The sequence below is a fragment of the Mustela putorius genome, unplaced genomic scaffold (genome assembly GCF_011764305.1).
Source record: "Mustela putorius furo isolate JIRA1106 unplaced genomic scaffold, ASM1176430v1.1 tig00000275_pilon_pilon_pilon, whole genome shotgun sequence".
Lineage (NCBI taxonomy): Eukaryota > Metazoa > Chordata > Mammalia > Carnivora > Mustelidae > Mustela > Mustela putorius.
In genome coordinates, this window is record NW_025421341.1 from 2893516 (window position 1) to 2919518 (window position 26003).

The window sequence follows — 26003 nt, forward strand, 5'->3', positions numbered from 1 at the left end:
TAAATAGTCAAGAGAGTGAGAAATAGCCTCTGTCAGGAGAACCATTCAAACTTGATTCCTTAATTCACTCACTCAACAAGGAGGACTTACCAAGACTCTATTGTATGCCAGGCACTGTGCTTGGTGTTGAAAATAATAAGATCAAAATAAGAATAAAACTCTTGGCTTCAAGTTACTTAAGGAGAGATAAGACACACTGACAATTATAAAGCAAAGCGGTTGAGTACTTTTGGAGGGAATAGAATGGCATCACTAAAGCAGTTCAATTTCTGTTGGGTTCAGCATACAGACAAGAAAAAGGGCGTGCTGGCAGAGGACGCACAGCCTGCAGGCACAGAGACATGCTGCTAACCTTGAATTCAAGTTTCCTTCAGGCTACGACTTGCAGATGTGGCTGGTGAATTAAGCTGAAGTTATAAGAAGTTTGGTTTCATCCTGCTCACTGGAAAACTACTAATTCAAAAGTAGAACTATTAAATGTTTTTAAGCAAGGGACTAAAATTATTGAGATTTACAGTTGGCTTTTGAACAACATGGGTTTGAACTGCATGGCTCCACTTATATGTGGATTTTTTAAAAAGATTTTTATTTATTTATTTATTTGACACACAGAAAGAGATATCACAAGTAGGCAGAGCAGCAGGTGGGAAGGGGGACGGGAAGTAGTCTCTCCGCTGAGCAGAGAGCCTGACGTGGGGCTTGATCCCAGGACCCCGAGATCATGACATGAGCTGAAGGCAGAGGCTCAACCCACTGAGCCACCCAGGCGCCCCATGGAGTTTTTAAAAAATACAATACTGTAAATGTATTTTCTCTTTCTCATGATTTTCTTAACATTTTTTCTCTAGCATACTTTATCATAAAAACAAAAAGTATATGTTAAGTAACTCTACATGATCAGTAAGTCTTCAATAGTAGACTATTAAAGTTTCTGGGGTGTCAAAAGTTATATGAATTTTTGAATGCATGGGGTGTCAACACCTTTAGCCACTGTGTTGTTGAAGGACCATCTGTACTTTTTAAGATCATTTTCAAAGCTGTACGAAGGTTGCATTGGGAAGGGTGATCAGAAAACCAATTAGAAGTTTACCGTGGTATTGTAGTGAGAAAGGAGATGGTATTCATGAAATCTCAAGATTTCTGTGACTGAAAAGACCTTGTTTTATCAATGGGTCAGGAAGTATAAAAAGCCTTTATCAATAGAAAATTAAGAGTGAAATCAGAAAAAAAATTAGTATGTTTAGGCACTTAAATAAAAACAGACCTTTTATGTAATGAATTCTCAGGTATCCAGGACTGATTCTCTACCAGATGAATTAGTTTATTGAAGAATTCAGATTCTTTTTTCTAACTTTGTAATTGCTTGATTTAAGTTCTTATATGTTTTGCCAGATGGTGGAAAGAGGAAAGGAAATGGAAAACAGTAAATTTAATCAATTTGGCTCCCCGACTGCTGCTTACTATGGAGATTCAGGAAAGTGAGGGCCTCATTACATTGAAGTGTGTGGCTATCTGTCGAGTGCATACACATACCCCTCACCTCCCAGAGAAATCAGAGACCACTGAAAGAGAAAATGTACATAAAGAATAATTAGCTTTTTGTGTTAACGCTCTAGAGTACTTTCCCACTTTTCCTATTAAAAGCTTTATTTGGAACCTTCACCTGAATAATGTATGCAGATAGATTCACAGCTTAATGAATACATCCTACAGCTGTGGCCTGATGGTCACTCTATTTCGTCTGGAGGTTTGGTTATCAGAAGAACCGGAACAGCAGGAGCATTTCAGTCCTCACTTGCTTGGCAAATGACGACACATCCGGAGTCTGACTGCCTTCGTCTGAGGCTAAAGCTATTCTCAGCAGCGCCCCCAAGGGAAGGAGAGAAATGCGTTAATTGCCCTGATGGTGGTAACAGGTGTTCTCTCCAGTCCCCTAAACGCAAAGCCCTTTTGTCTTCTCACGTAGAAGGCTTCTCGCCCTTAAGTGTGGCTTCCCACTCTCGGAGCAAAACAACGCTGAAACGGCTGCAGTATTATTTCCAATGCTTTCTTGTTTCTCAGCTCTTTACAGTCATATTTAAAAATACCCATTCACTACCCTGTCGAGAAGGCGAGAAATATATTATGCTGCTGAGACAAAAAACAGGAGAACAGAAAACATGTGTTTGACTCTCTGGCCATCATGGACGAGGATGAGGAGGCTCTTGGCTTTTCCTTCAAAGAAAAGAATGTTTGAACTTTGTATTTTTACCATTTCTTAGGCTCCCTAATGAAATCTGTTAACTTCCTAGCATCTAGAAGTTACCTGATACGTTAGTCCTCCTAAAACTAAAAACACCTTCCAGTCAGGGAGTCTCTCCCGTTGCGGGCCTGTTTGCCACATTGCCCAAACGCCGCACGTTCGCCCAGGTGAGACCAGGAAGTCTGCAAAGCCGACAGGACGATCTGGGAGGTGAGTGGGAGGAAACTACATATCCCGCCATGCCTCGCTCAGGAGCACAATGGACCCTGTCGTCATCCGGGTCACCGGGCTGCGCGTTCCGTGCGCGCCGCCGGATTCCGGCCTGGGTGCCGCCCCGGGCGGAGGGCCCTCCTGGGCCGGGAAAACTGCAATTCCCGGCATGCGCTGCCACGGAGGCGCCTGCGTACAGGAGCGACCGCGCCGGAGCGGGTTGGTTTAAAGCGCGGTGTTAGTTCCATGGAAACCGGCCTGACGGCGGAGGGACCGAGCGCCTGGCGGGCGGATGGAGTGTGAGGTAAGGCTCCCGGCCGTGGACGGGGTGCCGGCCCTGCTGGGGGAGTTGGCGGCTCAACCAAGACCCCCATCACCTCCTCCTGCCGCCCTCTCACCCTCTTGTCCGAGTTCAGTATCGCCCTCCGGACCTCGGGACCCGGATTTATGGCGCTTCTGCGCTGGATGCAGTGAAACCCGTTTAGGAGCTAAGTCTGCATGGGACTGGCTCTGAGGGACGGAGGACCGACGCCCGGGGTCGATCAGCCCGAATACCACTTTTCTTTCTTTGTTAGGTTGGAGGTTATGGGTTCTTAGGAAAGCCATTTCGACGGGTTTGGGGGGGGGGCGGGGGGGTTGTTTGTTTGTTTAGTTTTTGTCACCAGTTACATCCCCGGATCTGCTGGTTAGAATGTAGGTGAGCCGGCATTCGTTCACTGACGTTTTCCCGGTACCTGGCACCGGTGCTGGCACAGGATGGATGTTCCTTAAATTTTTGCTGAGTTTTCCGGTTCTTTGCCGGCCGCGGTGCCCCGTGCGCTGTGCGAAGCTCTGAAGATGGGGAGGAAGCCATCGGACTGCCTCGGAGAACTCGGACTAGCTTGAACGCCCACAGACGCAACAAGTCCCCCTACTTGTTCATTGTGAGCTCCCAGGGACACCCCGTTCCCCCAGTCCTTTCTGTTCTCTGTGAGCGGGTCTTGGGGCTTTACCAGTGGCATGTATGCTGAGAACTGCAAAATTTCTATCCCCAGCGCGCACCTCTCTGAACTCCGAATTCACACGATCAGTCTTGTATGGGTCATCTTTCCTGTTTTCAATTCAACAATTCCAAAACAACTCAGTCTTTCATTAAAATTAACTCTTCTGACAGGCTTCCGTTGTCTCCATGAATGGCCACACCACCCTTCCCGTTGTTGCCTTGCTCTCAAGTTTCCTATCAAATCGATTGGCAAAACCAATCTTTAAAACATGTCTGGGCTCTGGCCAGGTCTTACTCTTCCGTGGCTATCACCCCGGTCCTGGCCAGTGGCACTTGCCGCCTGGATTATTGTGGCAGCTTCCCAGCGGGGCTTTCTACCTCTGTGGTTGTCAGCGCGCCCTCGTGGGAGGGTACCCAGAGTGATCCCGTCAAAAGGTAATTACATCCCAGCACTCCTCTGCTCTGCACAGTCCAATGGCTCGGAGAGTCACTCATGGTAAAAGCCAAAACTTTACAATAGCCTTTAAGACCTCATGTGATCTGGTCCCTTTATTACCCTCTGACCTCCCCTTCTAGAGTTCTCTCCTTCACTTACTCCTCTCCAGTCAGACTGAGCTCCTTACCGTTTGTAAGGATCTTTGTACTCACTGTGTACTCTTTCTGGACTTTTTTTTTAAGATTTTATTTATTTATTTGACAGAGATCACAAGTAGGCAGAGAGGCAGACAGAGAGAGAGGGGGAAGCAGGCTCCCTGCTGAGCAGAGAGCCTGTTGCGGGACTCGATCCCAGGACTCTGGGATCATCTTTTCAGTCACCTGGCTCTTACCAGTATATTACCTAAGACCTTGGTCTTGTTCACGCCATCCTTTCAATGAAGTAACCTACTTAGGAGCTGAATAGAAATACTCTCCTAAATACGAAAACAGAATTGTATTAAATAATGATACATTGATGAAAGTAGCTATGAATGCACTTTTTAAAACTAAAAGTTTATATCTTAGTATTTTTACTATTGCTACCATCAGGCATCAGGCCTTGGGTTCAAGACTACACTCAATGATATTTGCACCTTTTCAAAGACAGCAAAGCACATGGAAGTCAAGCTATAGCGTCTTTGCCACAATTAGCAATTGGCAATTAGCAGTTAGAGCTAGGTTCTTTTCCTGTAAGACTGTATGTACTTATTAGACTACGAGCTTTTGAGCTATGGCTTTTGAGGATCTGCCACGTGGCCAGTGGACTGTGTGTGGGGCTTGCCAGATGAGGGAGGACAGAGAGATGGGAATCTGTATCGCATTCAAAAGATATGGGAAACTTGTATTCCATTTCTTGTATTTTTTCCCCTAAAATGGACTAATGTTTGTATTAGTATTTTACGCTTGGCATTTGATGTAAATTAACCGAGGCCACCCTTAACATTCTAACCAGCTGCCTCAGCCTACCAGAGTTGCCAGGGAAATTGTCCTCTCTAACATCGTCCTTTCTTCTACCACTTCCTTCTACTTGTTTCCACCAACTGTTGCCTGGGGCTGCTGTGTTTCAGAAACATTTTTGTTGCAAGCAACAGAAAAACATGACTAACACAAAAGGCAAAAGTTTATTTTTCTCAAATAAGCAGAGGTTGGTTGTTAATAGTTCTCCAAAAAAAAAAGAAAAGAAAAGAAAAACGAAAAAAGGTCAGGTTAATCTGAACTTCTCTGGCCTTTCCTTGTATTTCTCAGATTCTGGTGATCCGAGGCTCTGTTATTTATATCTAAAAGTGAGGCACTGCATGGCTGACTGAAAAAGAGCTCTGAGAGCTCTGGGCCTCAGATGTGGAAGTAAAGGACCGGTGCCATCATTTCAGGGTTTTTTCCTATCAGGAAAACAAAAGCCTTCCCAGAAGCTCCTTGCAAACGTTTTGCCTAAAGCCTCATTCCAGAATGTGTCACATGGCTGTGCCAGCTGCAAGGGATGCTGGGACATGAAATTTTCAGCTTCTTTTATAGAGAGAACAAGGGAGCCAGTTCTGTCTACCCCAAATCTTACTAAACACTTTAAGTTTTCTCCCTACTTCAAGCCTGGTATATTTCTAGGTGGGCAGTAACAAGACAGCAAGTGATAGAAAGTAGAAGGAAGGTAAACCCATGTGGTGTTTCTCCACTGTTACCCTTCTATTTATAACCCTGGTGTCATGGAGGCTCTTCCATTACCTGAGGAACACTAGCCTGCTACATGTGGTAGCCTGAGCAGGAATCTCCAAATCTGCCTTTTTTCAGAAACCTAGATGAAACTTACTTCAAGTCTTTGTATGTCCAAAGACAGTTACAGTCTATATATACCTTTGTCTTTCTCTTCAGGAAATTTTGAAAGCATGATAGGAAATTAATAATAGCTTTTTTCCCCCATGTCCTTAAGCTGATCATTAGAAAATCTTTTAACAAATTCAGATTATATGTGTCAGAAATGCTTTCTGTTTCATAGAAGAGAACCAAAGAGAGAAATCCTAGTCAGAAGCACTAAAATGAAAGTAAAAAGAAAATTTGTACCCTTTGACCTACATCATTCCATTTCCCCCTCCCTCCAGCTCATTCTACTATGTTTCTATGAAATCAACTTTTTTCTATTCTGCATATAAATGATATCAGACAATATTTTTCTTGCTCTGTCTGGTTTATCTCACATAGCTTAATGCCCTCTCAATTCATCTATATTGTTCTCAGTGGCAGGGTTTTCTTTTTATGGCTAAGAAATATAATAATTTATATCACTTTTTCTTTGTCCATTCATCTGTTGAAGGACATTTGGGTGGTTTCTCTGTCTTGGGCATTATGAATAATGCTGCACTGAACATGAGTGAGCACATAACCTCTTCAAAATCCTGCCTTTGATTCCTTTGGGTATATATGAAGGAGTGGGATTGCTGGATCATATAATAGTTCTATTTTTAATTCTTTGAGGAACTTCCATACTGTTTTCCATAATGGCTGTACCATTTTATATTCCCACCAACAGTATATGAGGGTTCGCTTTTCTCCACATCTTTACCAACATTTGTTATTTGTCTTTTTGTTTTGTTTTTAAATTTATTCATTTAATCAGTTATCTCTTCACATAGCAAATGTTTCTTAAGCATTTGACATATGGTGCACAGTAGATGTTAAAATGTATTACCTGTTACCAAGGAGTCTGGTAGAAAAATTTTTCTTTTTTACATAAAACTATAGCTTTATTTTTTTTATACTACTCTATCTTTTTTTAAAATTTTTTAAATCTTTAAAATTTCTTTTAAGTGTTCCAGAATTCATTGTTTATGTACCACACCCACTTCTCCATGCAATATGTGCCCTCCATAATACCCACCACCAGGCTCACCCAACTTCCCACACCCACCCCTTCAAAACCCTCAGATTGTTTTTCAGAGTCCATAGTCTTTCATGATTCGTCTCCCTCTCCAATTTCCTCCAACTCCCTTCTCCTCTCCATCTCCCCATGCCCTCCATGTTATTCCTTACGCTCCACAAATAAGTGAAACCATATGATAATTGACTCTCTCTGCTTGACTTCATAATCTCCTCCAGTCATGTCCATGTTGATACAAAAGTTGGGTATGCATCCTTTCTGTTGGAGGCATAATACTCCATAGTGTATATGGACCACATTTTGCTATTTGTCTTTTTGATAATAGCTATCCTAACAGGTATAACAGGTATGAGGTGATATCTCATTGTGGTTTTGATTTGCATTTTCCTAGTGATTAGTGATGTTGAATGCCTTTTAATTGACCTATTGGCCATCTGTATGTTGTCTTTGGAGAAAATGTCTGTTCAGACTCTCTGCCCATTTTTAAAAATTTCTTTGCTTTTTTGCTATTGAGTTATATGAGTTTTTATGTATTTTAGACCTTAATCGCTTATCAAATCTGTGGTATGCTATTATTTACTACCATTCTGTAGGTTATCTCTTCAAGTAAGTTCTGAGGATCTAATGTACAGCATGGTAACATAGTAGTATGTTGTATAGTTGAAAGTTGTGAGAGTGGATCTTTAGCACAACACACACAAAGTTAACTATGTTATTACCTGTGGGAGGTGATGAATGTGTTAATTATTTTGATCCTGGTAACCATTTTACAGTGTACATGTATATCAGATCATCACATTGTACACTTTAAATATACACAATTCAATTATTCCTCACTAAAGTTTAAAAAAAAAAAGAAACTAGGCTATTCTCTGGGACCTTTGTGGGGAGATAAAAGGTGATTGGAGAGCTATTTCAAGAAATGTTCTTGATGTGGTATATATATATATACAATGGAATATTATGCAGCCATCAAAAGAAATGAAATCTTGCCATTTGCGACGAGGATGGAAGTAGAGGGTATTATGCTTAGCGAAATAAGTCAATCAGAGAAAGACAACTGTCATGTGATCTCCCTGATATGAGGAAGTGGAGATTCAACGTGGGGTGGGGGTTGAAGGGTAGGAAAAGAATAAATGAAACAAGATGGGATCAGGAGGGAGACAAACCATAAGAGACTCTCAGTCTCATAAAACAAACTGAGGGTGGCTGAGGGGAGGGGGTGCAGGGAGAAGGTGGTGGGGTTATGGACATTGGGGAGGGGATGAACTATGGTGAGTGCTTTGAAGTATGTAAACCTGGCGATTCACTAACCTGTACCCCTGGGGCTAATAATACATTATATATTAATTTTTTAAAAAAGAAATGTTCTTGATATTGTCAAGAAGCTCAGTCTCTTCACTGCCCCTCATCATGCTTCTCACCCCTTTTAAACCCTGCTACCAGTCTTCCCCCTTATTTAATTCTTTCCTTGAGTGATGGAGACTGCTTTCAGTTACTTGGTCCTGAGATAGTCACCACTTCCACTGCCTGGGAGGTGAGGGGAAGGAGAGATATCTGATTACACAGCAAATGGGAGAGAAAAAAATGTGTTCCTAATATCCAAAGTGGGATCTTTGTGAACATGTACCCATAGGAGCACTGTTGCTAATAATGGTTAAGGTTTATAGTTGGATTAGTATAGAAACATCTATACAGGTCGGAGTTGCAGGAAAATGTCCTTTAAATTTCTTTCCCCAGTGACCTTGTCTTTGAACTTTGGGCCCATGATTCATCTATTTGTTGGGACTGCTTCTTCTATGCTAATTCTGCCTAATTCTGTCACTAATATTTCAAAAAGTACTCTTACACAGTTTTGGGAGAGAAGACAGGATATTTTATGTCAATAGCTATAGAAGAGTCTTTGCTAGGCTATGATTAAATTTGCAAATTATTTTTTTAAATCACTGCTTCAGTGTAGTTGAAGCAAATGCTCAGAAGTCTAAGAAGTCTAGGATGTTTTTTTGAAAGATTGGTTGGAATATGTTAAAATGATGATGGCTGCTAATGAAAGAAGTGATAATTCCCTTAGCCAAGTCATAGGTCCTAGTATGTGTCTAATAGTAGCAGACAGGCTAGAATAGATTATGATGCAATAACGAACTACTCAACAATCTCAGTGGCTTATAACAACACACACTTATTGCCCTCTCACACTGGGTGTCATGGACGGGCCATAGCGCTTCTTCGTGTCTTCACTGTAGGATCTTGGCACACGAAGCTGGCCCTATCTGGGTTGTTGCTCATCTCGTGGAGGGGGGAAAAGAAGGAGATGATGAATGACAAGTTGGCTCTTAAAGTTTCCACCCACATTACATTGACCAAAACAGGACACATGGCCTTTCCTGATTTCAATGGGACAGGGATGTGTAATTCCCCCACAAGAAGGGACAATGACTATTTTGAACCATAATAAAACCTACTGTACTAATATTGTGACTTTAATCTCAGGTGCATATGGAAACTACAGTGTCCAGACCAGTCCTCTCTCCAACCCACATCAATGCTACAGCTTCTGAAACTTTCACGGTACTTCAGGAAAGGATGAGAATAGTTGAGGAACAGACCAGTTCTCTGAGGGATGACCTAATAATGTTGGACTTTGGTGAAAAAAGGTAACAAATGGAAAATGAACTAGATCTTTGTAGGCTGAAGGATTCTTAGGAGTCTTAGTGCAAATGGTTTGGCAGATGAAATTAGGTATTTATAAGAGAATTGAGAAAAAACAGTTTCCATTTGAACATTAATTAGAACATTAATGAACAGTTTCCATTTGAACATTAATTTGCAAGACAGAGTTGCCAACTTGTAATAGAGCTACTACCACTTCTCCCCTGAACAGATATTTATTTATGTGAAGAGGTGGGTGGGGGAATCCGGTAACTAGGTGAGGGCCATTAAAGAGGGCACGTGATATAATGAGCACTGAGTATTACAGGCAACTGATGAATTCCTGACCTCTACCTCTGAAACTAATAATATACTGTATGTTAATTAATCGAATTCAAATAAAATTTTTAAAGTGTGCTAATTAGGTACACAAACTTTGATAACCTGCTGACCTTCAAAACTTGGTTGAAAACCAATATGGAATTTTTGTATAATTAGAAAAAATTTAGTTCTTATCTTTTTAAATCAAAAATAGATTTTGGTATTAGTTAAGGTGAACATCTGAACTTAATTCATGCCATTGATACAGTCTTCATTTTCTTTCCCCAGACTTACTGTAAATTAAAAGAAAGCTTTTAAGTCCTTAAAAAAAAAAATCAGAATTTAGAATGAGGTACTCAAAAAAACAAAAAACAAAACAACAACAAAAAAAAAACAACCACCTTTTTTTCCCCTTGGCTAAAGAATGTATTGCCATTAAAAGCTGGAGTATTAATGGCCTGAGGAATCTGGGTGCTTAAGCAACCAATCTCAAATTTGCTGGTGTGATTTTCTTTAAGATTATAATATATTTCCTTAGTGTCTCTTATGAAAACCCAAGATTATTATAGTTGGTATTATAGCACCCATAGAAAGAATAATTCTTCAGTAGTTAAAGATTAAATTTGCATAGATTCTGAGTATGTTAGAAGTAGGAATGTTTATTATGATCTTATTTTAAATTTTTCTAAAAATATGTGAATATATCGACTCCATGCTAACTTTAATTCTTAGTTTATAATTATAGATTTCGCATTTAACATGTTTTATGTACCACGTAAAAGTTTACAAAAAATTCACATTAAAAGAAACAACCGTTATAAAGTCAGTGGTCTCTATCCATCTGACATTAGTCTCATCCTCTTTACCTAATGGTGCTTTCTATATATAAATCTGGAGAAGGTAACAGGTGCTTAACTAAGGAATCTAATTTTTATTCTTGGTAGAAATGTTACATTGACCTGATGGTGGGGATTACCAAGTACACATTGCATTGCATAATATTATTAAATTGGGATCTTTATCCAGAGGCCAACTGGAGAGTCCAAAATGTTTAGAAGAGCCTGTGAGCCAGAATATCATTAGTCCCATCCAGAATGAAGTGATTTGTTCAGGAAAACCAGATATCCTATGGAAGAACTGTGAGTTTTTGGTAAATCGAATGTGCCGTCTGGAAAGCCTCATCCAATCCTTAAAGATGAACATCTTTCGTCTGCAAACTGAAAAGGATTTGAATCCACAGAAAACAGGTACAGAGAGAAGGGAATCATCAGAAATTTGGTCCTGTATGGGTGCTTAAGGGGCTTATGATTCTTTTTCCTTTCCTGACCTTTCAACTGCTCCATGACCCTCCTGTGCTGTCGGGTAGCTTTCCTGAAGGACCGACTGAATGCGATACAGGAGGAGCATTCCAAGGACCTAAAGCTGTTGCATCTCGAAGTGATGAATTTGCGCCAGCAGCTGAGAGATGTCAAAGAGGAAGAAGACAAGGCACAGGAAGAAGTGCAAAGGTTGACGGCCACCTTGGAGATTGCCTCAGAGACAAAGGTTTGAACCCAGATTTCTGAAATACAGATTCACTGTTCTCTGTTAGCTGGAGGAGGCAACAGACGCATAATTGACTTTTAAAAATAGGTGATAAGATGTGAGGATTCTTGACATTTCAAAGTTACCTACATTGATAAACTATTATGCCCTCTCGGTAATGTGGTATTCCTAGAGCCCTTACCCTGTACGCATGAGAGCGGGAGTCCAAAAGTTATGAGGTAGAGTTTCTGCTCACCCAAGGCCATATGCTTGTTGGAGAACAAGGAATATCATGAAAAACTAAATAGAGAAAAAATAAGGGCATAGGAATTGTTAAAAGACAGCGGAGAACAGTAAGTGACTATTGACAAGTGTTTTGTGTTCAGGAGGGTTTGAGAGGGTGGGTACGCCCTATATAGAGTAGATTAGGGTAGGCTTCAAGAAAGAGATATGAGAAAAAAAAAAAAGCGATATGAGCTGAACTTTAAGAAGGCCAAGTAGAGAGGTGAGGACATGTGAAGGAGTAGGCACAGAGGCAGGGAAGGATACAGAGTAGGATGATAAGCTGACAATTCTGTTCTCCCTTCAGGGGCACACAGCATACTAGATGGTCAGTATGCTATTTGTTTAATTTTTGAAAAACCTTATGACAGGATGATATTGTCCCCATTTTAGTAAAAAGAGCAGTGAGCCCCGAGAGAACTCATGTCTCTCAGATCCCAATTCCCTGTCTTTTTCCTGTTACCCAGGTTTGAACTTAGACCTCTGCACTGGTACAGTTAGAGGAAATGCATAAACTAGCCTGAGAGGAGTGAGGATTTGGGGTGGCAAATAAATTGGAAGGTAGCTAGGGATCACGTCATAAGGATTTCAAAATCAAGACTAATTAGGGCTTGATATCAAGGGGGTGATTATCATTTTTGATAATGAAGTGCATAACAAAAACAGGAAAACTAATCTGGCAGAAGGCTAGAGTTTCGGGAAACCAATTAGGAGTCCATTGCATGATTTGAGGCACAAGCCTTATTGGATATGACTTAGGGGGGCGTTTTGAAAAGAAAGGGATGTTTTATGAAGAAAGATACGCTAGAATATGGTACTGGACAGGAGCTGAGTATAGGACAGAAGGCAAAGATAACTGAGGTTTTACATCTTGGATTGTGGTGCCATTAATAGTGACATAAAAGAGAATAAATAGTGAAAGATGTATTTTTGATCATTTGCTCCTAAGCACGGATAACATTTGAGGCAAGAAGAGATTGAATACTTTAAAAAAAAAAAAAAGGAATATACACTATAAGAAAAAGTTCTATCAATTACCGGATTCTTTCATTATTGAATTTTACATATAAAGTGAATGTGTTTGGGGTGCCAGGGTGGCTCAGTCAGTTAAGCATCCGACTCTTGGTTTCAGTTCAGGTCATGATCTCATGACCTCTAATCTTTTTTTTTTTTTTTTTTTATAAATTCAGGGGCACCTGGGTGATTCAGTGTGTTAAGCCTCTGCGTTCAGCTCAGGTTATGATCTCAGGGTCCTGGGATCAAGCCCCACATTGGGCTCTCTGCTCAGGGGGAAGCCTGCTTCTCTCTCTCTCTCTCTCTCTCTCTCAAAAAAATAAATAAAATCTAAAAAAATTAAAAAGAAAATATAAATTCAATTAATTAACATGGTGTATTATTAATTTCAGAGGTAGAGTTCAGTCATTGATCAGTTGTGTATAACGCCTGGTGCTCACATCATGTGCCTCCTTAATGCCCAGCACCAGTTACCTTATCCCCCCACAACCTCCCCTTTAGCAGCCCTTAGTTTGTTTCTTATAGCGAACAGTCTCTTATGGTTTGTCTCCCTCTCTGATTTCATCTTACCTTATTTTACCCTCCCTTCCCCTATGTTCATCTGTTTGTTTCTTAAATTCCATATGAGTGAGATTATATGATAATTGTCTTTTTCTGATTGACTTATTTCACTTAGCATAATACACTCTGATTCCATCTACTTTGTTTCAAATGGCAAGATTTCATTTTTCTGATGGCTGAGTAATATTCCATGGTGTATATATACCTTTATTGTCTTTATCATTCATCTGTCAATGGACATCTGGGCTGTTTCCGTAGTTTGGCTGTTGTGGCCATTGCTGCTATACACACTGGGGTGCAGGTGCCCCTTCCATCCCTATGTTTGTATACTTTGGGTAAATACCTAGTAGTTCAGTTGATGGACCATAGGGTAGCTCCATTTTTTTTTTTTTAAGATTTTATTTATTTATTTGACAGGCAGAGATCACAAGTAGGCAGAGAGAGAGAGAGACAGGGGAAAGTAGGCTCCCCACTGAGCAGAGAGCTCAATGTGTGGCTCTATCCCAGGACCCTGAGATCATGACCTGGGCCGAAGGCAGAGGCTTTAACCCACTGAGCCACCCAGGAGCTCTAGGTAGCTCCATTTTTAACTTTTTTGAGGAACATCCATACTGTTTTCCTCAGTGTCTGCGCCAGCTTGCATTCCCACCAACAGTGTAACAGGGTTCCCCTTTCTCTGTATTCTCACCAACATCTGTCCTTTCCTGAGTCGTTAATTTTAGCCATTCTGACAGGTGTGAGGTGGTATCTCATTGAGGTTCTGATTTGTATTTCCCTGATGCCGAGTGACGTGGAGCATCTTTTTGGGTGTCTGTTGGCCATTTGTTTATCTTTGGAGAAATGTCCGTTCGTGTCTTCTACCCATTTCTTGACTGGATTATTTTATTTTTGTGTGTTGAGTTTGATAAGATCTTTATAGATTATGGATACTAGCCCTTTATTTGATAAGACATTTGCAAATATCTTCTCCCATTCTATCGGTTGTCTTTTAGGTTTGTTGACTTTTCTCTTTGCTGTGCAAAAGCTTTTTATCTTGATAAAATCCCAGTAGTTCATTAAAATAAATAAATCTTTTTTAAAAAATTAAAGGGAAAATAATAGAAGTAATGAATCAAGGTAATAACTTTCTTTTTAAAGATCTCATTATAATAATTATTTTAGACTCATAAAAGAAGTATTTATAACCATATTCAGAATAGCATTTATAGGTCGCTAGAAAAAAAGTCTAGATTTGAACTGATGTGCCTATAGACAGTTTCTTTCTTCATTTCAGATTATTTAGAACCTTTTCCCCTTGTACTTTTAGAAGAATGCAGCCATTATTGAAGAAGAATTGAAGACCACAAAACGTAAAATGAACCTGAAAACTCAGGAGGTAAGATACAGAAAGGTTCTGGAGGGTGGAGGGGGCGTTGGAATTGCTGAGGAGAAGTCAGGAAAGTGGAAAGCATGAAAAACTTTGAAGAAGAAAATATGTTACTGTGGAGTAGGGAGATTTTAAAAATATGCCACATGTAATTCAAGTGAAAGTGGCTACACTTATTTGACATTGAGTTCCTTTTGCCTCAGAATGGCCCTACAACCAGAAATAAAGTCAGTGCTTTGTGAGCCAGGAAGGAAATTAGTTACCACAAAATTCATGTGCTAGAGCTAAGTGAACATCTTCATACAAAGACCTTTTAAACTAAAGTTGTGTTTAAAACAAAAAGCTTTTAATAAGACCGCTCGTCTAATTTTACCTTGAAAACCTCCCTTTCAGCCCAAGTTTTAGTAGATAACAGATTGGGAGTTGTGAAGTAGGTGGCTGCTAAATGTTGCTGGGCTGAAAAATGGCAGCTGAAAACAGTGGAAGCGTCAGGAGAATTAGTAATCCAACACTCCCTGGCCTAAAAACCTCAATATTTCCTGACAGAATAATCATTGATGTCCATCCAAATCAAAAGGATCCAATTATATTTAAAATACTAAGAAGTAGATATGCCTTTTAAAGAAAATTCTCACGTGAAATTACTTCTTAAGGTATGGTTTTTGGTGCTTAAGGTGTTAAGTATAACTATCTGAAAAATTCTCTTATGTACTTTGCCAGTAACTGCTGATAAAATCATGAATTTTCATAGCATGTATTACATTTCATGTAATTTTATTTTAGTTTTCAGATATTTTAGTAGACTTTTTTTTTTTACAGAAACTTCACATTTATAGAAAAATTGCACAGAAAATAGTTCTCATAAACCTGCTCTCCCCATCCCTCCAATTTCCCCTATTATATTAGCGTGGTGCATTTGTTAAATTTGATGAGCTAGTATTCATAAATTGATAAGTCATTATTAGCTGAAGCCCGTAGTTAAGATATTAAGATTCACCCTTTCTTCATTACATTATCTTACAGCATAGTATCACTCCCCTAAAAATGCTCTCTGCTCCGTATACCCATCCCTTGCCCCCTCTCTTCCTGAGCCCCTGGAAACCACTGATCTTTTCACCCTCTGTAGTTCTTTATGGTTGGAACGGTTCAGTGTGTGGTTGTTTTGGACTGGCTTCTTTAGCATATGCACGTAACATACCTCCAAGCCTTGTCATGGTGGGATAACTCATTGCCAAACAATATTCCATTGTATGGACGTACCACAGTTTGTTTTATCTGTTCATCTATCGAAGAACATCTTGGTTACCTCTGAGTTTTGGCATTTGTGAATAAAGCTGCTATAAACATTCACGTGCAGGTTTTTGTGTAAACTTGTTATCTACTCATTTAGATAAATACCTAGAGCACAATTGCTGGACCATATGGTAAGCTTTGTTACCTTCATAAGAACCTGCCAACCGGTCTCAAAAAATGGCTGTACCATTTTGCATTCACACCAAAAATGAGTGAGTTCTTGTGGTATATATCTTCCTAAAAGGTAAGATATATATATATACAATCTTTCTGATAAACATAAAGCTGGTTGCTTTTAATAATGCTTCAGAATTAATACCTCAATAGTATAATTATAAAATAAAGTTTCCTCTGTAAAGGACTTAAATTATATCTCAAGTACATTTTATTATGTAATTTGATCCAGAGCTTAGAAAACTATAGTAAGTTACTCTGTATTACAAAGTAATTATAATTCAATACTATAGTTAGTATTAGATTATTAATATGCACGAAAACAAAAACTGGTTAATCCTTAAGTAAGATTAGAATGATGAGCTGAAGTCTGAGCTGAAGTCAGAGGTAATGATGATAAAGATGATAATGATGATGAAGGATAAGGAACTTCTAAACTTGAAATGAAGGAACAGAATTATAAAAAGTTCAAAAGATTTGAACACATAAGAATTTAAAATTCTACATGTAAAAAAAGGGGGGCAAAAAACAAAACTAGGAAAATCTAGCACAACTAAATATAGTTAACAGTCTTTCCTTGTAAAGAACTTAAAATTAACAAAAAACAAAAAATAGTGGTCAACTAACATTTTAAAAAATATATAATGCCTCAGAAAATATACAGAGCTAATAACCATATTAGAAAATGTTTAATCTCACTAGTAACCAAAGAATGAAAAGCTGTCAAGATGTTATTTTTAATTTATTAGGTTAGCAAAGATTTAAGAAAACAACAATACATAATACTGGTGGGATTTATTCTACTATTACCAACAGGCTAAAATTGGGAGGAAATTTTATACTACTATTGATAAGCTAAAATTAGAAGGAAATTTATACTACTATTGATAAGCTAAAATTGGAAGGAAAATTATATACCAAATCTATCAAAAGTCTAAACACTATTAAGCCTTTAACCTAGGGTTTCCTCTAGTAGGAATCAGAAACGCAAAGAAAGATTTATTCACAGGCACGTTCAGCAGAACAATATTTAGAATAATGAAGAGCTGGAAAAACCTTTGATATGGGGATATGATTAAGAACTTTATAGAACTTTGGGGCACCTGGGTGGCTCAGTGGGTTAAAGCCTCTGCCTTTGGCTGAGGTCATGATCCTAGGGTCCTGGGACGGAGCCCCACATCGGGCTCTCTGCTCCATGGGGAGCCTGTTTCCTCTTCTCTCTCTCTGCCTGCCTCTCTGCCTACTTGTGATTTCTGTCTGTCAGATAAATAAATAATTTTTTTTAAAAAAGACTATTATAGAACTTTTGCAAAATGGGCTGTGATGTAAGTTTGATGCCAACACACTTTTCATGTCTTTCAACTTTTCAAAAAGTTTTTAAACACAAAATATATCATCCGTAGAGAAAACACATGTAAAATAAATATGTACAATTTAGGAAAAGACCTATAAAATGTACTCTTACATTATCTTCACTGGGGCTTAAAAACAATTTCTCTTGACTTAACACCACTTCATAAAAGGAATAGCATTCGGCAATTTCCATTTAAGTTTGAAAGGATCTAAGATTTTATTTATTTATTTGAGAGAGAGATTACAAGTAGGCAGAGAGGCCAGCAGAGAGAGAGAGGAAGGGAAGCAGGCTCCCTGCTGAGCAGAGAGCCCGATGTGGGACTCGATCCCAGGACCCTGAGATCATGACCTGAGCCAAAGGCAGTGGCTTAACCCACTGAGCCACCCAGGCGCCCTGAAAGGATCTCTTTACCTCATGAGAAAAGAGATTCTTTTTTATATCTTTATCTAACTCATTGTCATTTATGGAGAGAAGAGACAAGGTTAGTGTACCCAGTTCTTTTTTTTTTTTTTTTTTTAATCATGAAAAAACTATTTAGATTTAGCCAGCTGGACTCAGTTTAGATGATTCCAATTTTGTTGACAACATCCAAAGCATCATAGTCAGGGGCCAGCTGAACGTATGCCTTCTCTCCATCTGGCCTGATTAAGGTGTTGACCTTGGCTACATCAATGTCATCGAGCTTCTTCACAGCCTGTTTGATCTGGTGCTTGTCGGCCTTGACATCCACAATGAACACGAGTGTGTTGTTGTTTTCTGTTTTCTTCACGGCTGACTCAGTAGTCAGGGGGAACTTGATGATGGCATAGTGGTCAAGCTTGTTTCTCCTGGGGGCGCTCTTTCGAGGGTATTTGGGTTGCCTTCGGAGACGCAGAGTCTTGGGTCGTCGGAATGTGGGTGATGTGCGGATCTTTTTTTTGTGACTGTGGACGCCTTTCAGCACCGCTTTCTTGGCTTACAAAGCCTTTGCTTTGGCTTCGGCTTTGGGAGGGGCAGGGGCTTCCTTCTTAGCTCTCGGCGCCATCTTCCGTGTACCCAGTTCTTGAGTGGTGTTTTTAATCCACTACTTTTAAGTTACTTTGCTTCATTATTTCCTTAGACCTTTTAATTCCAAAACAGAATTGGGACACCTTTCAAAGTTATGTTTATAATTCTACGGGATAAAAAATATTTAAAAAATAATAGGGAGATAAACTAATAAAATATAGAAAAATAGGAGTTAAAAGTCAGAAAATACAGAAGTACGTATATACTAAGGTGTGATATTAATGTTTTTCATCCTTTTTTGACAGGTCTGTTGTGACACATACTGTCACACCATACATAAATAATATACACAAACATCTAATGAAGCATTACTTACCCTTCTTTATTACATGCTGTATGCTCTGATATTTCCCCCCTTTTAAAGTGCTGCTTGCAACTTACTAATGTGTCTTGACCCACAATTTGGGGGGGGGGGGGAGACACAGTGGGAAGACCGAGGCAACGAATTTGATGCTTCCTTTCTTAGTAGTTTATCCCTTGGGGAGACACTCCAGCTTGTTTCGGGCCGTCGTTATTGAATGAGGAGTGTCCAGGAGGGAAATGGCGTGTCTCGTGGACTTTTCGTGGTGAGGCCGATCTTGGGCAAACTGCTGCGATGTTCCTTTGGTCTTGCCTAACTGCAGTTTCTTCTGTAGCTGCGGAGACAACTGTCTCAGGAGAAGTACCTAAGGGAATCTCTGGAGAAATCCGCGTCTGCCATGCTTTTCAAAATACAAGAAATGGAATCAACAGTGGAGGTGGAACGGAAGCAGGTAGACTTTCCTCCCCTTCTGTCAAGGAAGTGAACCCAAAGAGAAAGCTGATATTTTACCTATAAGTGTTTAGTTTTGCTAATTTTCTCTAGATCAAATTTTTGCCTGTAGTATTACTTGAAATACCTGCAGGTAATTTAGACTATTCAGTTCTAAGTACTGAAGGCAGTTAGTAGTTCCAAATTCTAATAACCTGTATTTGGATTACATAATCTTTACTTTAACCAATGGCTGTCCTTCATAATAAAATTATTTAAAAAGGTTCTACTTAAATACTAAATAAAGGTTCTACTTAAATTTGTTTTTGTTTCATTTTTTTAAGAGTTTTTTGTTTGACAGAGAGAGTGTGAGAGACCATAAGCAGGGGGATCAGCCAGCTTCCCACCAAGCTGGGATCATGTGGGGTTGGATCCCAGGATCCCAAGATCATAACCTGAGCAAAAGGCAAATGCTTAACCTACTGAGCCACCCAGGCCCTCCTACTTTAGGAATTTGTAAATGATCCTTTATTGCTCTAACTTGTGCCACCAATATAGTAGCTACTAGCCACATATGGATATTTAAATTTAAATTAGTTAAAATTAAAATTCAGTTCCTCAGTCACTCTGGCCACACTTCAAGTGCTCAGCAGTTACTTGTGCCTGGTACGTGTTGTGCTGGAGAGAGCACAGAAAGTTCTGTCAGATGGCCCTGCTGTAAAACACTGCACCCTGCTGAAATCTTAAATGTAATGGAGAAACTCCCCTTCTCCCTCCAGTGATGTGTAGATAGGAAAATCTGCCTTACACATGTGCTCTGAGGTGGTTTGGTAGAAATCTTGACCTTGAAGAAAGGACTTTTTCTTCCACATTTCAGGTGCAGATTTTGCAGCAAAACTGCGTTGCCCTGCGCAGTTCTATACAGACCACCCAAGATCTGCTGGCACAGGAGCAACAGAAAAAAGGAGAGTTGGAGACTTCTATCTCTCAGCTCAAGTCTGACCTAAGTATGAAAATAGATGCTAGAAATTACATTTCTGTTAGGTGCTTTTGAGATTTCATGCAAAAGCTCTTAATATCCAAAGTTCTGGAAGAGACCATTGTTAGAGATTTTCCACAGGACCACAAGTAAAAAATTGTTGATTGCCTTTTTTCTGTGGCACTGGGGAAAAAAAAATGTGTTGGTAATAAAATAGAATTTGATCTTCTCAACTGTAGACTGTTCTATACATAAATTCTTTCTCAGATTTATTTAAGTGTTCATGGACTTGGGAATACTGGGTTTCTAGAAATCTAGATTGAATATTGGAGAATAGAATATTAATAAGGAAATAAGGCCTTTAATACTTGCTAACCTGACTCTAACCATTTATCGTGTCAGGCTCCCATTCAGGTTGCCAGTCTATTGATCTGTATTTGTATCAGTGGATGGTTGTAACTTACCTTAGAGCTTAATGTCCTCATTTTACAGATGGGTACACAGAGTCCTTACAAGTGATTGAGCTAGGAAATGGATGAGTCTAGTCATGATCCCATGTTGTTCAGTCATGGTTCTTCCAACCCAGCAGTCCTTGGCATATTTACTATTTTTTGTTTGTTTAAGATTTTATTTATTTGACAGACGGAGATCAGAAGTAGGCAGAGAAGCAGGCAGAGAGAGAGAGGAGCAAACAGGCTCCCTGCTGAACAGAGAGCCCAATGTGGGGCTTAATCCCAGGACCCTGGGATCATGACCTGAGCTGAAGGCAGAGGCTTTAACCCACTGAGCCACCCAGGCTCCCCTTTGCTATTGTTAATATATAGTTGTAAAGCAGTTTCAGCCAGCATCAAATATAGGGATCACACTTCAATGCTTCACATGAGTAACACTTCATGGTTTACATAGAGCTTTCAGGAAAACAATCTCTGTAACATGCTAAACTATCCATACTTCCCAAAGTTAAAGCAAGGCCTGAGCCTGCATCTTCTAGATCCTGGCCTCCTGCCAGTGTGCCTGCTATGCGCTCTGGCTGTAGTGAGGGCAGGGAATACCAAAAGGGAAATGAAAATTTTAAAAAGCATGGAACAAAGAGTAATCTATTCAGTGTTTTGTTTTCCTGCTTTTAACAGAAAGTACTGTTTTTCTTATAGTTGTAGATTAATGAATTACCTGTGGAGTTCTCACTGTTAATATCCCAAGATAATTGTCCATCTGCCTGTGATTGTGTGGCTACCAAAAATACATGTTATATTTGATGGTGCTGCCACATTATCTCATTTGACCTTACAACCTTGCAAGATAGTTAAGAAAATACACCCCATTTTGTGGAAGCATAAAAAGGTCTGTATCTAAGGACCCATGGCAAAGAGGACAGCTAGGACTAAAACACAGATTTTTCCATTATAGGAGCAATTTTTTTAATGTTACTTTTTCATTGGCTAAATGCTTTAGTTTTGAATTTTGTAAAGAATATATGGAAGACCATTTAAAAAATGAAAATTAAACATTAATTAAACCTAACACAAGGAAAAGGAAGCCTGAATACCAACAATATGTTTATATTGAATAACACTCTTTACATGCATGCAATTTGATTAAGGTATAGTTATGCTAACTAGATTAATAAAAGGAATGTCTCTAGATACTTGCTTTAATGAATTTAAAAATGTAATTATTAACAATAAACTTTTATATACACACAGAAACATGATGAAATTGTTCTCCCAAGTAAGATAAACGTTCCCCTTTCATTCTGACTTTGATTACTGGAACTTTTAAAATGGATCATATAATGATCCTTTTTATCTTTAACATATTTTAAATAAACATTTACCTTATTTAAAATGAGTCTTGGACTTACATACTCAAAAATTATAGTTTTTCTGATTATATCCTATGTAAAATGTTTTTATGCATTTTGTAATTTTCTGGCTTTAGACTATTTAAGTGAAACAAAACTAATAGATCTTTATGAATTTTTCACGAAGCCAAAACATTACTCTCAGAAAAGTTTACTTTGGGCTACTAGTGCACAGTGCCAAACTATTCCCCTGTTTCTATCTTTGGTTTTTATTTTCACTGTATATACTCTCTGGGTAGTTTCAGATATTTTTTTTTCCACATACGATCCTCTTCCTGAGCTCCAGACGGTATCTTAGTGCCAACTAGACATCAATATAGGGATGTCTTACAGAGACCTGCAAACACACGGTAAATACTTAAACACAGCAATCATTCGTACTCGTTCTGTCCCGCGAACCTGCTCCTCGTCCTGCAGTCCCTACTTGCAGAGTCTGCCACCCGCCCCATTGCTTACATCTGGACACGAGATCTTACATCTGGACACGAGATCTTACATCTGGACACGAGATCTTCTCCTTGACTCAGCTGTTGCCTCTACCCAGCAGCCAGCTGCCAAGTCCCGACCGACCTCCCTGCTTGCTGGACTGCGGGAGTGTGTTTTCCCTCCGCAGCTGCATAGCCCTTCCCTGAAAGCCGCCTTTCAGTGTTTTATACTGTGGTAACTGCTCAGTTACTAAACTGATTTCCTCTTCCTTACTGAGCCTCTGCCAGAGAGTTCTCGCTGACAAAAACCCTCCATCAGGTGTGTCTCCGGTTTGCAATCCCTCAGACGCACCAGCCTCCCTGCCTGCAGTAAAGTCTGACCTCGTTTACTATCGCATGTGACTGTGCACTCTTTTCTTGATAATTTCATGACTTAGTTTCCAGTCTATAAAAATATGGTAGAAATACTTGCATTCTCCTTATTTTCACAACATACAGACTGGGGGAAAAAAAAAGAAAGCAAGCTGTTCCGGGAGAAGATACTATGTGATTTCAATGTCGTTGTAGTAAGTTATTATTACCATAGTTATGTGGACTCTTTGTTTTTAGTTTCTAGAGATGAGGTCATTTCCAAGTTGGTTGAAGAAAATAAGGTAAGTTTTGAGGTTGTAGAGTTCAGAGATGTTCTTTCCTCTTTCACTAAGTAATGTTTCCTCAGTCATGTTGGTTTGCAGTTGTTCTGATTCTCCTGAAATCCTTACTAGAAAAAAGTTGCAGTGTAAATGAGTCGTATGTTCAGACCTGTTGTCAGCTGGGTGTTAAGAAGTCATTTCAGCACATTATTATGGTTTGAAAAAAAAGATGAGTTAGCAAAAATTATGAGATGAATTTGCATCTTATCCTTATTGTAAAATAATTGCTATAAAATTTATGAAATATGAAAAATATTAACTACTTTTGGTTACTATAAGAAATATTAACAATAATGTGAATATACTTAATGCCACTGAACTTAACACTTGAATATTTTTAAGTGAACTGTACATTTTAAAATGATTAAAATGTGAAATTTTTTTTTTGAAGATTTTGATTTATTTGACAGACAGAGATCACAAGTAGGCAGAGAGGCAGGCAGGGGCCGGAGGGGAAGCAGGCTCCCTGCCAAGCAGAGAGCCCAATGTGGGGTTCCATCCCAGGACCCTGGGATCATGACCTGAGCCGAAGGCAGAAGCTTTAACCCACTGAGCTACCCAGGTGCCCCTAAAATGTGAAATTTTATGTTATTTATATTTTATGAAAATAAAAAATGAAAAAAAAGAACTATTACCACTTTTATATCTTAATACATTTCTAAATCAACCTTAATGTGAAGATCCTGTTTGGAATAATTTTTCTGGGTTCTGTCTCATCCTGTAGTAGGTGATGTTTAAGTCTTGAGATGCTTCTCCTGGAAAAATAGAAGCGTGGTCCTCTCTCTATAGGGAGAGGACTTGCACTTTGCCCTTCCCATTTCAATAACTACCTGTTAGAGGGGAAAAGTAGTTCATATCCCTGTCACCTATTTGGTTGTTTGTTTTTAGAGCAAAGGTGTTTTCTTTTGTTCCACACCCAGGTAATCCTTGATGAAAACATTTTCACCTACAGAAAACTTTAAAAGATCCTTGGATGTGTTTGAAATCACAAAAGATAACTGCTTAGGGGAAAAAATATGTATGTAGTATAACAAATATTCATCTTAGCAGAACTTTCTTGACGAGAATGCTGGTTAAATATTTACATTTTGGTTTTAGGCAAATTCTTTCCAGTTTGAAACACCGTATGAGAACATTTTAATTAACAGTTTTTATAATTTATGGAGGATCCAGGTGGTGGGTATTATGGAGGGCACGCATTGCATGGAGCACTGGGTGTGGTGCAAAGCCAATGAATTCTGTTACGCTGAAAAGAAATTAAAAAAAAATAAAAAGAAAAGTTTGAGAGTTGAAGATATCAGGATTTTTAAAAATTCTTTACAAGATGCCTATCTATAAATATCATTAGTACTAGAGCACTGGATGTTACACCAACTAATGAATCTTTGAACACTACATCAAAAACTAATGACATACTATATGCTGGCTAATTGAACATAACAACAACAACAACAAAAACAACAAACTTGAACTCATAGTAGCCAAAATACAGAACAGGTATTTTGATAGAGATATTCATAATAGCTCTTACATGTTAAAAAAATAGAGAGAGAGAGAGAGATAGAACTTACTATTTTTGCTCTTACAGAATGTGCAGATGTCTTTGAACAAGGAACATGAAGAAAATGCATACTTGAGGTCTGAATTAGTAGCTCTTCATGAAACATCAGAAAAAGCACAGGTAGATCTTATTTCTGTAGTTTTTAGATGTTAATTTTGTTTAATTAAGGAATCAAAAACAAAGATTAATCCTGATTATATTAATTCATACTATCATGATAGGTATAATTGGTATATAGCATTATATTTCAGGTGTACAACATAATGATTCAATATTCGTATACATTGCAAAATGGTCACAGTAATTCTAGTTAACATCTGTCACCATATTTAGTTAAAAAAATTTTTTTTAAAGATTTTATTTATTTATTTGACAGACAGAGGTCACAAGTAGGCAGAGAGGGAGGCAAAGAGAGAGGAGAGGGGGAAGCAGGCTCCCCATGGAGGAGAGAACCTGATGTGGGGCTTGATCCCAGGACCCTGGGATCACTATCTGAGCCTAAGGCAGAGGCTTAACCCACTGAGCCACCCATTTGCCCCCGCCCCAAATTTTTTTCTTGTGATGAGAACATTTAAGACTCACTCTCTTAACTTTCAAATATGCAATACAATATCATTAACTATAGTCATCATGCTGTACAGTACATCCTCCTGATTCATTTATTTTATAACTAGAGGTTTATACCTTTTGACCCCTGTCACCATTTTCTCCCATCCCTTATACCTCCTGCCTCTGGCTCCCACCTTCCTGTTCTGTGTATCTGGGGACTTGGTATCATTTTTTTGTTTTTTGTTTTAACATTCCACACGTAAGTGAGATTATATGGTATTTTCTTCCTCTGCTTGACATATTCCATTTAGTATGCATTCAGGGTCCCCCCATGTTGTTGCAAATGGCAAGAGTAAATTCTTTTTTGTGGCTGAATATTATCTATCTATAACTACATGTACACACATACCACATTTTCTTTATCCATTCATCTATTGATGGACACTTAGCGTTATTTCCATATCTCGTCTATTGTAAATGATGCTGCAATGGATGTAGGCTTGCGAATATCTTTTTGCATTAGTGTTTTTGATTTCTTCATGTGAATGCCCCCGACGAGCAGTTGCGGGATCATACGGTAGCTCTAGTTTCAACTTTCTGAGAAACCCCAGTATTGTTTTCCTCAGTGGCAGTATCAATTTACGTTCCCTTCAACAGTGCCCAAGGATTCCTTTTTCTCCACATCCTCTCTAATACTTATTATTTCTTGTCTTTTTGGTAATAGCCATTCTAATAGGTGTGCAGTGATATCTCGTCGTGGTTTTGATTTGCATTTCCCTGATTAGCGACGCTGAACATCTTTTCATGTACCTCTTGGCCATTTGTATGTCTTTTTTGAAAAATG

General features: G+C 39.0%; 1 protein-coding gene and 1 pseudogene across 11 annotated transcripts in view; one reads left to right on the plus strand and one right to left on the minus strand.

The window, feature by feature from the left end:
- Positions 1-2532: 2532 nt before the first annotated feature.
- Positions 2533-26003, plus strand: part of CCDC150 (coiled-coil domain containing 150) — a 79187-nt gene continuing 55716 nt past the window's right edge. For 9 of the 11 annotated variants that reach the window (XR_006606332.1, XM_004772151.3, XM_013045716.2 and 6 more), the window contains exons 1-9: positions 2533-2756; positions 9268-9431; positions 10774-10994; positions 11114-11292; positions 14435-14503; positions 18998-19114; positions 19970-20099; positions 22967-23010; positions 24638-24730. Coding sequence is in view for 10 of the 11 variants with exons in the window: in XM_004772151.3 (XP_004772208.1) it covers positions 2745-2756; positions 9268-9431; positions 10774-10994; positions 11114-11292; positions 14435-14503; positions 18998-19114; positions 19970-20099; positions 22967-23010; positions 24638-24730 (1029 nt within the window). In the remaining variant the exon portion in view is untranslated. Of the gene's footprint in view, positions 2757-9267; positions 9432-10773; positions 10995-11113; positions 11293-14401; positions 14504-18997; positions 19115-19969; positions 20100-22966; positions 23011-24637; positions 24731-26003 lie in introns of those variants that run through there. The other 2 variants (XM_013045717.2, XM_045078505.1) reach the window with 2 other exon arrangements.
- On the minus strand, positions 17875-18339 carry LOC101679839 (annotated as a pseudogene).